Source organism: Equus przewalskii, chromosome 4, assembly GCF_037783145.1.
Source record: "Equus przewalskii isolate Varuska chromosome 4, EquPr2, whole genome shotgun sequence".
NCBI classification, from domain to species: domain Eukaryota; kingdom Metazoa; phylum Chordata; class Mammalia; order Perissodactyla; family Equidae; genus Equus; species Equus przewalskii.
In genome coordinates this window covers 34,873,966-34,889,606 of record NC_091834.1, presented here as the reverse complement: position 1 = coordinate 34,889,606, position 15,641 = coordinate 34,873,966, and the positions used below count along the sequence as shown (strand labels likewise).

The following is a 15,641-nucleotide window of genomic DNA, read 5'->3' as shown; positions in this document are numbered from 1 at the left end:
TAAGAAGCAAAAAGAGAGAGGAGGAGGAGGAGAAAGGTACTGAGAAGTACCTTGTTGTATATAACAAAAATGTTAACATTTCTTATCTCTGAGTTGTTCATACTTTCTAAAGTTTCTAATTTTCTAAACAACTTTCTAAGTTTTTTAAAATTAAATTTCAATTTATTTCGAACCTGATACTATAAAATGTCAGTGTTAAAGATCCATAAGAATCTTTTAAAATGAACTTACCTATTATAATAAAAACATCATCATAAAATTAAAAAATAATCCCCAGTAAGCAATTATATACAATCCTATTATGCCTTTGGTTATATAGACAAAATTAATTTTGTAAAAATGTATTTTATAAATATACAAGAAAACCATGTTCAATAAAATTAACTGTTCAATACAATAATTTATTGAAACATATACTTTATAGTATAGTATTAACACACCAGAAGAAAATCACTATAAATCCTTATTAATTTACTGATATTAACAAACTACAAAATAAGTTCGTGGCAAACCCAATAATCTCAAGTTTGAGGAACTGCAAATCTTCACTCCTCTGCCCACCTACTCTCCCATCATTTCCTACCCTGTAATAGAAAAGACTTCACATTTAGCCACCTAGGATTATTCTATGCTAAAATCTGGCAATAAACAACACACACACACACAGAGTTTCATTATTTCTACCAAACTAGATGGGAACAACTGACAAAGTTTTGCAACATATCACTAATCATGCTAACTTTTGTTTTATTTCACTTTTAGGAGAAAAGAATATACAAAACTCCACAGAGCAGATTCATCCCAAAGATACTGAACAGTCTACTAACCTTGAAATAAGAAAGAAACATTTCCTGCTCTCTTTTACTTATTAGGGGATAAGGTGGAAAAAGATAATCATATTTCAGCAAAAGCCCACATCTCAACCTCAGGCATCTTCATGTCCCAAGGGTAATATTTCCATTCCACTCTTAATGGAACAAATTTCTAATCAGAATATGTATTCAAAAATAATTGAGGCAATGCAATGTCAACACATCATGCTGTCAGCAGCATTCCCTGGTGCTGGGAATCAACTCAGCACAGTCTCTGGCATGACAGACAGCCAGGGCAACGCAGAAATGTCAGACTTGAGGGAGAGAGGCGGGCTAGCAAGGATGATACAACAGTTTTGTTCTCCTTTGGGAGCTTAAGACAGGGTTTAGAGGAAAGTTTCTAAGCTAGAATAGGTCAAGCCTAAAACTTTTAAGGAAGGGATGACTTATAATGGGTCCAGGCTAGGACCTCAACTTTTAAATCAGAATAGATATCTACTTTTGTAAAGTTATTAAGAATTGTTGAAACAACAGTCACTTTCAGAAAGGTTAACACCGCCCCCAGATTTTTTAATTATTAAAATCTTAGGGCAACATATACCATTGAATATATTTTATGATGCCCTGAAAAAGTCCAGAGGCTTAAAGTGAGATTTCTTCAAGTTTGACAACATATTGATAACTGCTGAAGCTGGGTGATGGATAATGGGGGTTCATTATACTATCCTTCCACTTTTGAATGTGTTTGACATTTTCATAATACAAAAAATGAAGACAAATTAGGTTTCTTTCAATATATTTTATGCTCAAAGTTTTGCTGACCTTTCTTTTGGAGATATATGAGATCTGATTTATACTTAAGATTATTTAAGATGCCAACGAGCAGTCTGAATTTTTAAAAATCCACCAAGCATGATCTTGATCATTAAAAAAAGAAAATTTCTTGACTCCTGAAAAAATTTTACCGTGTTCTATAACGATAGAAGTGCACCTAAACAAATGCAGTGCCACCATCTGCCTGGCATTCTCACAGTGTGACAAAATAGACTGGTAATTAACTGCTTTCCTACCGAAATCTGCCAGCTTTAACTCCCCCGTGTCACTGATCAGAAGGTTCTGTGGTTTCAGGTCTCTGTGCAAAATGTAACGCTGGTGGATGTAAGACAGCCCTCGCAGCAACTGAAATAAAAACAACTGAAAAAATAGGGAGACAAAAGTTAAAATCTGAACACAGGTAAATGCCAGCTTCCACATACAGTTTGCCAAGCACTTGTATTTAGTGAAAATGGGTACCCATCATTAAATTTCCTACCAAATTATTTAAACAGAATGCGCATAAAGGTATGGAAATCCCTAACTCATTGAGAAATAAATCTGAAAATTTCTAACAAACCTATGATGTCAACCCAGAGTGATACCTCCTCAGCCAGAGACATCTACAATCCAATCTGTGTTCTATAAATTAAGCAAAATGGAAAGAATCAATTGTTTAAAACATTTGTTTTCCTCAGGCCTGAACTGATGTTGGAGACAGAAAAAAAAAAATCTACTCATAACATCATTAAAAGAAGAATTTTTTACCAAGCTTATGTAAATGTGCACATATTTAATTCCATAGAAATGACACAAACATAGTACCCAAGGATTCACCCATTAATATGCTTTAAGGAATGGAAAGATAAGATGATTTCAAATAATTAAAACAAAAACAGTCACATGGTCCAATTAATACTATGCTGTAATTACATTGCTTTTGCACATATGGCCTTAGAGATTAGGCTGTTGCCTAAAGACAGACATTATCTTCACTAATTACAGCGCAGACCCATCCTAAAGGGATAGAAAACAGAGAAATCAAGAATTCAAGAGCAATATTTTTGTAAGAAGTAATTTTAAAAAGGAACTGATGGCCTTCTCTGTTTAGTTTTATATTGTATCATATCAAATGGTTCTATTTTGATAACAAAAAAACATGAATTGCTAGGCTTTCCAATATTCTGTTTATGAAAAAGAGAATATTTTTAAACAATTTTCTTGCCAAAATAATCCTAATTGACATACTTTTTAAAAATAAAAATAAAAACAAATGTTTTAAGTGCCATCAGTATTCTAGTCTATAATCAGCTAGCAACAAAGTGCAGTTTCAGGGATATTTTCAATGAGTTAGTTGTCAAAGATTGATGGTATAAAGATTCCAGAATATTCTACTGGAAAAGATCAGCAACTCCTTGAGGGCCCTGGAAGCTAGTATTTCTAGACTATTTTTCAACTAACTCAAGGCTACAAAAGCCACATAAATTTTTTACAGGGTAGATACCTTGAAATAACAGTAAGATGAACTCATTTCAAAATCTCTGTGTGTGATAATAAGCTGTGCAGCAGTGAAGGCCTAAGATCATTATTTCCAGATCTAAGTATCGGAAAGTAAAGTCTGTTCTGTGTTAGCCTAGATTAAATTACTGGCTCAAGAACCTCAGACAGTCTCTCTAGACTCCTTCTCTCAATCATTCCTGTGCAGCAGATGGAAAGACCTAACACCATCACCAACAGCTTCCAGTCTCATTCCATACGTCTAATACCCCCTGCAGCCTGAAGCCTAAAGCTTACAATTTCTAAGAAACTCCATATCCCTTCAGTTTAAAAGGGAGAAAGAGTGAGCCAATAAAGCCATTTTGTGTTTTCAAAAGATTAAAAAAAAAAAGAAAGAAACACAAAGGCAGATCACGTAACAAATAAACAATTTCAAAAATAAACTGATTTTGAAAATAAAGCTTGCGTTTTACAAGGTGCTAACTGATCTGGGGCCTAGCAGAGACTAATCACAATGTGACTGTCTATTTAACCATGGCAATGTGTTTTAGTTTAACAAACAAATGCCACCAAGTGCCAGCCACCAGTCTATGCATCATAGAACATGACCTTATTTAATCTCTGTAACAGTTTTAATGAAGAAGGTACTACTATTATCTCTGCATTGATGAGGAAACTGAGAACAGTTTCTCAAAGTTACACAGCAATTAAGTGGCAGAGTCAGGACTCAAACCCAGGCAGTTCGACTCAAAAGTCCATGCCCTTAATCACTCCACTATAGGAATCTTGGCCAGAAACCAACACAAGTAAGCAGTGTTGACATAGAAGCTGCTTCCTCCAACCGACAGGATAATGTCTGGGCATCTAACACCATGGCTTTCAAGGTCTCTGAGCTGGGCCCCGATTCCAGCTGGGTGCCCAGCCGTCATCACTCTACATTCCCTGACTCCAAGCAATCTCGCCCAGCTCCACGCTCAAAGCACACTGCTCTTCACGCCTTACCTTTGCTCTTGCCTCTTCTCTGACAGAAAAGCCCTCTTCCCCTTTGCCTGCTAATCTCCATGTATTTCTTAGGTCCTCAAGAATCACTCCTCCCTGGAGCCTTCCATGACCACCTCCCCAGGCCTTCACTCCCTCTACAGGTCTGTGTGGGGCAGCCTCTGCATGTCTACCACAGTATGATGTTACCCTACCTCCCACAGACTGGATGCCTTAACAGTCTTCCTAATCTGGGTACATAGATGACACTCCTATACCAGTAATGTGATTACTGAACTGAATTTAGAGCAGATACAAAACTAACAGATAGAAAACACTGGAATAGATTCTCTAGAACCTAAGGGTAGAAGTGGGCAGATCAACCGTCCCAAAGGGCTCTTCTTTTAATACTTTTACTAATTAGTGAAAATATATAATCCTCATACGAATACAGAAGCTATTCAAATAGGATATCACATAAAAGGAGATTAAGAAAATCAGCTTTAGGAAAGGATGCAACTACACACTCCAATTACAATCGTATACATGACAAACCAAGCCCCAAACACTAAGTTATGCCCCCAAACAAGTTTTAGGTCATTAAGCAATGCACGAAGCTAAGTCAGAACAAATCCTTGTAGAATAAATTCACTCAGGATTTATTAAGCGCCAACCATGTGCCAGATGCTGTCATGCAAGAGAGATGCAAAGGTGAACAGGAAACAAGATGGGAGTCCCTGGACTCAAAGAGCTCACAGCCCACTTGGTATGAGAGACACATAAACAGATGACTGCCACTTAAAAAGGCCCGCTCTGTAACAGCAGCACGAGCTGAGTGTACTTAAGGGGCAGAGGAGGGAGGCTCTAACAACAGCAAAAATGTAGACTTGCTCCTGCCACGATATGGAAAGCAGCCTGTGCAAGGGAGCCAACTGCAGGAAACCCGTCCCTCTGAAAACAGCATTCATTCCACAGAGAATTGCAATAAGGGGCCAGCCCAATGGCATAGTGGTTAAGTTCACACACTCTGCTTCAGTGGCCTAGGGTTCGTGGGTTCAGATCTCTGGAGCAGACCTACACGTTGCTCATCAAAGCCATGCTGTGGCGGCATCCCACATACAAAATAGAGGAAGACTGACACAGATGTTAGCTCAGGAACAATCTTCCTCAAGCAAAAAGAAGAAGATTGAGATGTTAGCTCAGGGTCAGTCTTGCTCACCAAAAAAAAAAAAATTTAATAGGAAAATGAGTTGAGCATTCACTAGATGCACAAGGTGAAATGATGTTATGCAACAAACTCTTGCTATTTTGAGGGGAAAAACTGAGGAGACCAAGCAAGCAGATCACTTAGATAAGAAGAGAAGCTTAAACAAATAAATGAAAAGAAGACGATAAAAACTGTAAAACTACCAACTCACCATCATAAAAGTGATGGTGGCAAGGGGAGAGCTGTCTTCATCGAAACCATTAGAAAACTTGGTGCTTTAGAAATAACACTTTAATATGTTTAACAGAATATGCACTGCTAGCTAGGTGTAGGAAGGCTGTAAGGAAGCAGTGGCCATGCTGAGTTAAACAGAATGTGTCCCATGGAATATTCTTTGAGAATGTCTTGAGAACTCAAGTCTTGAGACTTGAGAACTTGGGGATCTCTTCCTTTAGACAAGCAGGCAAGTACCTAACTTTCCCATGTAAACTTCTAAGAAAGCCTCTTCACTTGGTTGCTGTATAAATCACCACACAACAAGCTATGCTTAATCTTTGTGGAAACCAGAGGGCACTGTGGGAACAAGAAGGACCACCAAAGAGGGGCCACATGCAGAGAAAGAGTATAAATCAGCTTTGCTACTTGCTAACAGAAGTTAGTAAACATGGAGGCAATCTCAGGTACAGATTGAAAAGAAAAGAACAGAGACTAATACTAACTGAAGGCTTGTGCTAATTTAAAGGCTGTTTCAAGTACTTTTACATATATCATTTAATCCTTTCCATCTATAATCTGGTATTTTTCCTGTGCTTTTAAACAAAGCAGAAAACTAAGGCTCCAAAAGCACAAGAAATTTACTCAAGGTCATCCAACCATCACACAGCGCTCGTGAACTTTCCATTATACTTCATTACCTTAAATGAAGTGGGGCTTCATAAATGCATGGGTGAATACAACCATACATCCAATATAATCAGCACTTTTAGTAAGTGAACCCAAGTTTGTAAAAGTCTCAATTAGCATATTATGTAATGCGCATATGATTCTCGAATTTCTGTTTTCACTATCTAAAATTCTCTTAGAAATAAATACCACGGCAGAAGACAGCTTTCTGTACTGAAGTTGATAAATTAACATATTTGAAATTCTCTTCCTATCTTTCTACGGTAGTCATAAGGTCTTCCCAAGAATACTTTGTCACCTCAGGATAGTCTACTCAACTTTACAAAAGGATATTCCTCCAAATTCTTCAGTATAATCACTGAAGATTTCTATTTTAGTTTGAATATGTTCACTTTCTGCAGTAAAATTGATACAATGAACCATGACACTTTGCCAGCAGCAGATCTATCTATAGCCCATTTGTCTTACCATCCCCAGCAAGAAGCTGCTCATATTGTCACTGCTATGGCATACACTTCTTACGAATATCCTTTAATACTTTTTCTATTCCCTTCTGAAACTCTTTAGACTTTAAAATCGATAAAAATTATCAAGATAAAGCTTTTTATCAAAACATTTAGAGTAAGTTTGGCACACATAATTGGACTCAATATATTGTATTTATTACTCAAAAGAATTATTGGAACTTGCAATGAGCAACAAATTTTATATTCCCCACCCGCTTCAAGTCTAAAGATGTGTGGTCAGATGCTCTCTGTCTCAATGTTTATAATCATTAGGTTCCACAAAGAGTCTGAAATACCTGCATTATTTAATATATGCAGTTCCACTTAACATGAGATTAAGCACGGTGAACATCTTGCAGATTGTCAAGGCATGGGTCAACTTCCTTTAAGGAATGTCCAGATTAGCAATGGGCCCTATGCCTTATGGGTATACCACCAATTCTTATAAAGACAGTTAGCTAAGCTACTTTTCTGTCATTTGGGGACCAAGCTTAACATCTCTGTATCTTGGGTTTCTCATCGTGAACATGACTGATTGTCTTAGATACCTTTAATATTCATTCATGTTGTAAAACTTTTCATTTCATAATTTTATGAATAACAGAAATAGAAGGGACTCTACAAATCAAGCAACTCTAATTACTGCCATTTACTAAGTGTTCACTATGCTATACTTTATGCTAAGTGTTTTATAGTCAGTAGATAGTTTAATTCCCCCAACACCTCTGACAGGCAGATATTATTATCCCTATTTCACAGATAAAGAAATACAGGCTCAGAGAAATTAAGTGAATTGGCTAAAGGGACACGTAGCAAGTAAGAGGTAGTACTGATACTTGAACACATTTCTGTCCTGCTCTGACACCCACAATTAAGAGTACTGCTATTAAAAAAGTATGTGTACTATTTGGTTAGAGTAGCTACACATCGTCTGAACCCAAGGCTAGAAAATGTGACACTGGCAAATAAACCAAAACTGTACATGGGTCATAAATACTTCAAATAATATGCCCCATGTTTAACACCATATCATTTAAAAATCCACAGGGTGCACAAACATTAAATTACCCATACATCAAACTTTCTAGAAATGAAAAATAATTAGAAACTTTGAGTACCCAAAATATCTAATGAATGTGAAAATATTTTGTAAAATGCATCAATAATGGTTTTATTATAATTTTAGGTCTTCTTCAATTTTTAAAAGTCACAGAATGATTCGTTATGATTCATTCCATTTAGCTGAGTTTCAAATTTGTAAATACCTAATCCAAATATCAAATCCTAATTTGTAATACAATGTACACAGTACACACTCCAATAGTTTCTACTTTACAAAGCTTCACTGCAATTCTATGTGTTGAATTTTTAAGAAAGAATACGTAGAAGGTTATACAGAGACATAAGGGAGACAGAAATAAAAATCTAGATAATCAACATTATGGTATAATTTGTGTGTCACTTTGGACATACTTGACAGTATTAAATGTGCTACTGGGATGGTGTAAGACACATCTATTCATGCCAGGGCATCAGGTCACAGATGTGTCCTTTTTTGTCGTGTACTACAGATGTGTCCAGCTCCTGGAAAATCTAAGTAGCAGGGACTGTTTCTCTTGCCACTTTTTGCCCTTTCTGAGTTCTTCCATTCAACTTTCTGCTTCTTTGTTCCACTCTCTTAAGATCCTGAGATATGTAACATGTTTCATCACTTGTAGATAACATAATAATTTAATTTACATTAGCTAAGCTACGTACACATTAATATCCTATTCCCAAAGCTGATAACTTTTTGGAGAGGAATAATTCAAAAACGAAGAATTTCAGGTACTTGGGCAAACTCTTGGGGGAAAGAGCTTGCAGACTTTCTGTGAGCCTTGAGCAGACCAGCTAAGCTGGCCTCCCATTCTGCGCTCTCTTCCTGCCTCGATGCAATGGTGGCTATCAAGCAAGGTGTTGTTCCAGGCATGGAATAGCCCCCACTGAGCAGGCAGATTGCAGCCATGGGAACCAGAGCTGGGATACTTAAAAGGAGTCAAATGGGGATTGTAAGACTGATCTTTGTTTTGCCAAGTTCCTTGAAAGAAGCTCTAATTTAGTAAGTAGGTTTCCAAGTTATTAGGATTTGTATGTATGTTGAAGAAAATGGGGATGGCCAAAGATGAGAATCTTTGCTTTAATAATGGCGGTCAGTAGCCTAAAATTAGTATTAGAAATATTCCCTACGTGAGTAGAAACAAGATGATCAAATTTAAGCTACCGACTTTAACAGTTACCCAAGTGCTAATAAAATCTTCTTAAGACCTGTATTGTCAAGTTTCTGTTTGTGAATATAGTTCAGAATTATACAACCGACCTTACTGATATGCACTTTTTGGAACTAAAAAGAAAGAGCATGAAATACAAATTTTTATGCAACTTCATTTGTGAATGTATGCTACTCTCCCCCAACTACAGGGCCATTCTGTCTTACACACAATGAAAAATTACAGTTTAAAATAGTTTTACTGCCTAAAGTAACATCTTAGACACTAAATCAACATGAATAGTCTTAATATCAATTGATAAGGCTAATGTAACTTTTTAAAAGAGAGAGATGCAGACTGTAAAACTGACAAAAATGATGAATCTTGAGTCTAAGAGTCTTAGACAAAGCTCGCGTCTGCAGGCTGTACCAAAGAGAAAAATAAATTTCAAATGGAATGCAGTAATGACTTTGAATTTGGATACATATGATCAACAAACCTCTTTCTATATCCTCTCAGAGTGGTCTCAAGTAATAGGAATTGATATATTAATGAGAAAACATCTAGGAGATGTACTGGCTTGTTTCATAAAGGCTGTACCTGTCCAAGAGACAATCCAAAAAATCCCTGGTGTGTGTGCATACTCCACTCAGGCTTATTTCCCTCCTAGGTCCTCACGTTTGTCTTGAAAAACATGCAAACAGACAGGTGGAGTGCAGGATCCATCTTAAACAGGACAGAGGCAAGGTGAATGACTCAAAGCTTGAAACCCAGGAAGGTGTTTTCCCTATTCCCATTGGGTACTCCCTAAACTGAATAATTCCATCTTACAATTAAAATACCACATGGCAGGGGCTGGCCCGTGGCTGAGTAAAGTTCCACACGTTCCGCTTTGGCAGCCCAGGTTTGAGGGTTTGGATCCCAGCACCGACCTACTCCACTCATCAGCCATGCTGTGGAGGAATCCCATATACAAAACAGAGGAAGACTGGCAAAGATGTTAGCTCAGGGCAAATCTGCCTCACCAAAAAAAAGTAAACATCACATGGCATACTTCTAATGACTGGCTGTATTTCATCAATCTTGGGATAATTTCCTTTCATTCTAGGTTTTAAAGCACCTCTAGGAAAGGGTCTGCTGTTTAATTAGCTGCCTTGATTCCTTTGTCTGATCCAAATCCTTAACAAGCAAATCAGCAGATGATGCTAAGGATACAAGAGACATATTCTAAACGACTGAATGCAGGCCTCAAATCTCAACCAGAAATTCACTACTTAGCCCCCTCTGAACGTCCAACATGATATGAACTGACACATGGAATTTCACCTACTTTTATTGTTAATCCTTCACTTTCTAGATATGGAAGATTATTTTATTATAACAAAAAATAGGATGACAAGCCAAAAGAAAGCTGGACAGGTGCTGAGACTAGGTGTCAAATTTTTAAAACACTCTTTAACGGCTTCATGAAATAATCATATTTCCCAAAATGTAAAATGAGGACAAGCTCTATAATATTCACAGTAATGCATAGTAGGAAATCATTACCAGCTAAATGAGAGCTCTAGTGCAGAATACGGAGAAAATCAGGTGTTATCTGATTTTCTATCTGAACATTAGCAAGTCTCATTTAGGAGTTAATTCTCAGTGCCATCTGCATAAGACAATCTTAATTTGGCATAACATTCTCCTGTCTGTTATACACCTGCTTGTTCTGTGGATGATGAAAGGAGAATAGCAATGTTTCAACCATTATAATCCTCATGCCTTTTAATTAATATAGATACTGAAATAAAAAATAAAACAGCTTTATGCCAATAGGATTTCAGACATGTAAGAGAATAAGGCAGAAAATTCAGAATTTCTTTGTTATTTTGGATTATTCCAAAACAGTTTCGGGAAAAAAAAACGGAAAATGTGTTTTTGCAAGGAATCCTCTAGAAAAGTCATTAAGATAACATGGAAATGGAGGTACATTACATAAAAAACACTGAATGATCAATGTCATCATGTAATAAGATTCAAGCACCTTACATGTCTAGATATCAGCTGGAGACAGCACCAATTAATCTTTCTTTTATTTTTTTCATGAACCTTAAATTTAAGGCTTTTATGCTTATCAATTTTTATAGAACACATGAAAAACTGAATAAAGGGTGAAATTTAGACTGGTATGGTCATTTTTTTTAACTCAACAATCAATCTGTAAATCACTGAGAATTATAAAATGAAGAATTAATATAAGTTCTGCATTCAACTCAACTATGATAGCCAAAATCCAACAAAATTCACAGTGAATGGTTTGTAAAGGCAGAAGAAATGAACTACCCTCCCCCCAAAATCAAACCAGTTTCCTACACACCAATTATCATGTTCTAGCAATTGGTTGCTATATGTTTATTCATCGTAAATATCTATAACAAGGCTAACATCCTCAAGCTTTTGATTCAGGTTTTAAATTGCCCTCTAAGTAATTAACTGTTAAAATTACCCATTTGTCTAACATTGATATTATGCTAAGAAACAAACCACTAGTTAATAGTGAATATTTATTTCAGAATGCCATATTGAGAACAGATATTTCGTAGGCAATTAAAGCAGCAAAGTGATTCTAGAAATTTAGTTAACATTGACAGTATTTTTTATGAGTTTATTCCAGTGCTTATAAGGAATATACAACAAGAAATACTTTAACAGATGTTTTGCTGAGAATTAGTACAAAATTACTGTAGAATATCCCATCCTTCATTAAGAAATCACAGGTTTGTGCTGTTCCAGTTGATCTTTTCATCCAAATTCATTCTTCAAGGATATATCACCTTTGTAATGCCTGACATTCTATCTGATTCATACTAAAGAACAATCTCCTCAACTCTTAGGTACATGGCATCCCACTTTTTACAATAAATGTAAAATATAAACAGAGATATGTACATATTTAGAATCCAAGATAAATGTTTACAATGTTTCTACTGTCATGCTGCATAGTGATGAAACAAAAGTCATAATTGCCAAATTTAGAAACAGAAGGATTTGATCACTGTTTTCATTCTGTTCACCATAATAAATATTTAGTATTTATGACATTCCAATCATTTAATGATCTAAGAACTATTTAGACAAAAACAGAGTTCCATAGTTATTGAAAGAACATGCTCTTTTAAAGATATTAGCTTATCTCACTTGGTTTTCACATCTCCTTAAATTTACAGAGAACTATTACAAGGTCCTATTTTAGCTCAACTGTTGTTTTTTTTTTAATTAACATCTAGCATAGCATTATGAACAGCTGTTAAGTTAGTAAATATTATTCATTTGTTCTTCATTTTGCATTTATAGATTTAACTGACAATAAATATCACCACATTAAAAAAACGTTAATACATCAAACTGAAATACCTGTGGGACATCTGTCACTATGTTATAGTCAGACTTCTTTGAGAATAATTTCACCCGCAGTGTAGATCCCAAATGTAACCCTGGACGAGCGCATTGTCTCTAAGCAGACAAACGGTGAAGAAAAGCCAGTGTATAATTAGGTGAACGGCCTCCCATGGAAACCAACATGGTAATAAGGGCTGTCTGCTTCCATGCACTGTAATTCAGACGCCAAAACACACGCATTAACAAGCTGCGTTCTATTTTTTAACCTCTCATACCCTCAGAGAAGGTATAACTATTATCTTCAATGTGAAAATGATAAACCTATGGGATCGAGTGCATATAAAGTCACAAATAATAAGCTAATTAGAAGAATTTAATATACGAATTATGTAGTGTAGGGAAAAGAATATTGGACAAAGAGTCAAAAAGCCCTATGACAAGTTCTTAACCTCAATGATCCTAATCCTTATTTTACATGAACTGTGGCAGCTGAAATAGATGACTGTTCCAGGATGCTAATCCTGGAATGGGCTGGGCCTACAGCACAATCACTTAAAGAGTTGTTTTTCCTTTTGAATGATACCAACATTCAAAATTTAAGTGATTATGATCGTGTAAACGTTATTTAGAGCTGAGCAATTAAGTTCAGTATGAACATTTTTTTTCCCTGCACAATAATTTGTTTTTCCTCTTGTTAGTAATGATCTAGTTCTTTTGTGTGTTGGTTTGTTTTCCTTTGTTTAGTTTCTTTGTAATTATCACTAACTCAACACCAAACTCTTCTCCTATTTGTAAATCTGCTCAAACACATTAGGTATGCTACCTAAAAGTTTCATCTTCTTGGAAACCTCTGCTGGTGACTTCTGACCTGCTCCAACAGGACTGCTGGGTACTCTCCCAGCCTGATGTGTAGTTGTCAACCTGGGATTCTTTTCATCATCATTCTAAGTCTCTCCTTCCTCTCTCTCCTGTGGTGGCTTCTGTCACCTGGTTGGTTTGTCTTCTCAGCCTTGGTTTACTCCCTGAGATCTAGGAGAGTACATCCTTGAGTAGTCTCCTGAGAAAGGATGCAAGGTAGGCAAAATGCTCAAGTCCTTGAACATCTGAAACAAATTACTTTACTCTCGCACTTCACTGACAGTTCAGATAGAACACTAAGTTGGAAACAATTTTACTTCAGAATTTTCAACTCATCGTCCCAGTGCTGTCTCCCAGTGTTACTGGTGAAAAGTCTAACGCCACTGTGATTCTTCCCTTTGGGGTAAACCTGTGTCTTTTTTGTAGGATTTTTCTTTGAAACAAATGTTCTGAAATTTTGCAATAATAAATGTTATCATCGGTCTATTTTCATTATGTGTTCTGGACATTTAATGAACCCTCAATCTTGAAATTCACATCCTTCACATCTGGAAAAAGTATAGTTTAATGATTATTACTTTAATGATCCCTTCCTCTCTATTTTCTCCAACTTTTCAAATGTTGGATCCCCTGGACTAGATCTCTCATTTTTTGATACTTTCTTTCACATTTTTCGGATTTGTACTTTATGTTCTATTTCCTCATAAATTTTTTTCAATTTTATCTTCCATCCTTTTTTATTGCTGTTGTTTTTAATTTTGTCATATTTTTAATTTCTAAAGCTGCTTTCTGTTCATTATGTTCTCTTTCTTAAAAGTAACATATCATTCTTGTTTTATAGATGTACTATTTTCTTTGACCTCTTTGAGAATATGAAGGATAATTTCTTTTGAAGTTTTCTTTGTTATCTTTCTCTGTCTCATTAATGCAAGCGACGTTGCTTCCTCCAAGTTACTTATTTGTCAATCAGGGTCATCACTGTAGATTTGCCTGGATTCTTTAGATCTGTTCTGGAGTGATCAGGTTTTCCACAAAAGATGCTTATAATTTTCTACCCTGAGGCATGGGTCTGAGACTTGTGATTTTGAAGCGCCACAGGCCGGGCCCTGTCTCTCACGCTCTTCCCTATCCCCTCCCATCTGCCCAGCCCCTGCCGTATTCTGGGACATGACTGCCTGGCTGGCAGAGGAAGGAGCAGTGGAGGCAGGCAGGCTGTAAGGCTGTGAGAGACCAACAGGCCAGGATTACTAGCAAGCATACATGTCCTCCAGGCTGGGGGATAAAGCCACGGAGGGCCACAGGGAGAGTGAGGAATGCTGTGGGTCATGGGAGGCGCCCCGGGCTCTCAGCAAATGTCCTGGGTCTCAGCAAACGCCTTTTCCTTCTTAAAGTGACTTTTTAAATTTGATTCTGATTCTGGCAGATGAGAAGAGAGGGAAAAGGAAAAAGATATAGACATAGACATATCTCTATATCTTTTTTGTTTTAAAGCTTTGCAGGCGACTCTGCCGTGCAGCCAAGTGTGAAGACCTCTTAGATGATTACTGAAGTTTCTTATATCCTTAAATATCCCAAGAACTGAGACTGTCCAGTACATGTGGCAAATCCTCAAGGAACCAAGGGTTTCAATCCCTACAGGGAAAGAGATACCCATATATCAATACGTTTTTCTGCCTTTCAGTTATTCAAAAAGGTATAAGAAGAGGTAAATCACATCATGCTCTTTTAGAGGCAACAATGTAGTAGGACATCAATCTGTGACCATGTTAAACAACTTCTGATTGGGAATTTTTCCTGCTCTATGTGACTAATGTCTAGACTAGCTGTGGGTGTCGCACCTAATTTCTGGGACGTTATTTCTATGCTGACTGCACATCTCATTCACCATTAGGTTTCTCACCACACCCTAGAATTCTTGTAATAGTAAACCTTGTTTACTGCCACAGTACACCCTGGACTTGGAATAGGTAGCAAACACTAAGTATTTGAAGTATGATTAACAACCGCGGGGTAAAAGAAAAGCTTGTGAAACTTGGATAAGAACTGCTGAAACACCATTTCAAAGAGTGCAGCCTAGTTACCGAAAAACAGCAACCTAGAGATCGATCTCCCTATGATCATTAGGAGACAAAGGAAAAATGAAACGTAATGGAAGAAGCAAAACTTACAGTAAACATGCTACAAAAATCATCAATGACACTGGCCTAAGGACAGTGAACATGGCAATGCTTTGTGAAATGAGCTTTCCTTCTTTGTTTCACCAACAAAATTTTCCAGCAACACTTGCCCATAACTGATGACACATGGAGGGTTGGTGAGAAAACCAAAAAAGGATAAAAAAAATCCAGTGATGGGGGCCGGCCCGGTGGCAAAGTGGTTAAGTTCGCACGTTCTGCTTCTCGGCGGCCTGGGGTTGGCTGGTTTGGATCCCGGGTGC

At 36.8% G+C, this 15,641-nt stretch overlaps 1 protein-coding gene across 6 annotated transcripts in view; it reads right to left on the bottom strand.

Annotated features, from left to right (window-relative positions):
- CDK14 (cyclin dependent kinase 14) overlaps positions 1-15,641 on the bottom strand; it is a 549,155-nt gene that overhangs the window by 260,191 nt on the left and 273,323 nt on the right. For all 6 annotated transcript variants that reach the window (XM_070617449.1, XM_070617451.1, XM_070617450.1 and 3 more), the window contains one exon: positions 1,883-2,006. In XM_070617449.1, the coding sequence (XP_070473550.1) occupies positions 1,883-2,006 (124 nt within the window). The remainder of the gene's footprint in view (positions 1-1,882; positions 2,007-15,641) is intronic.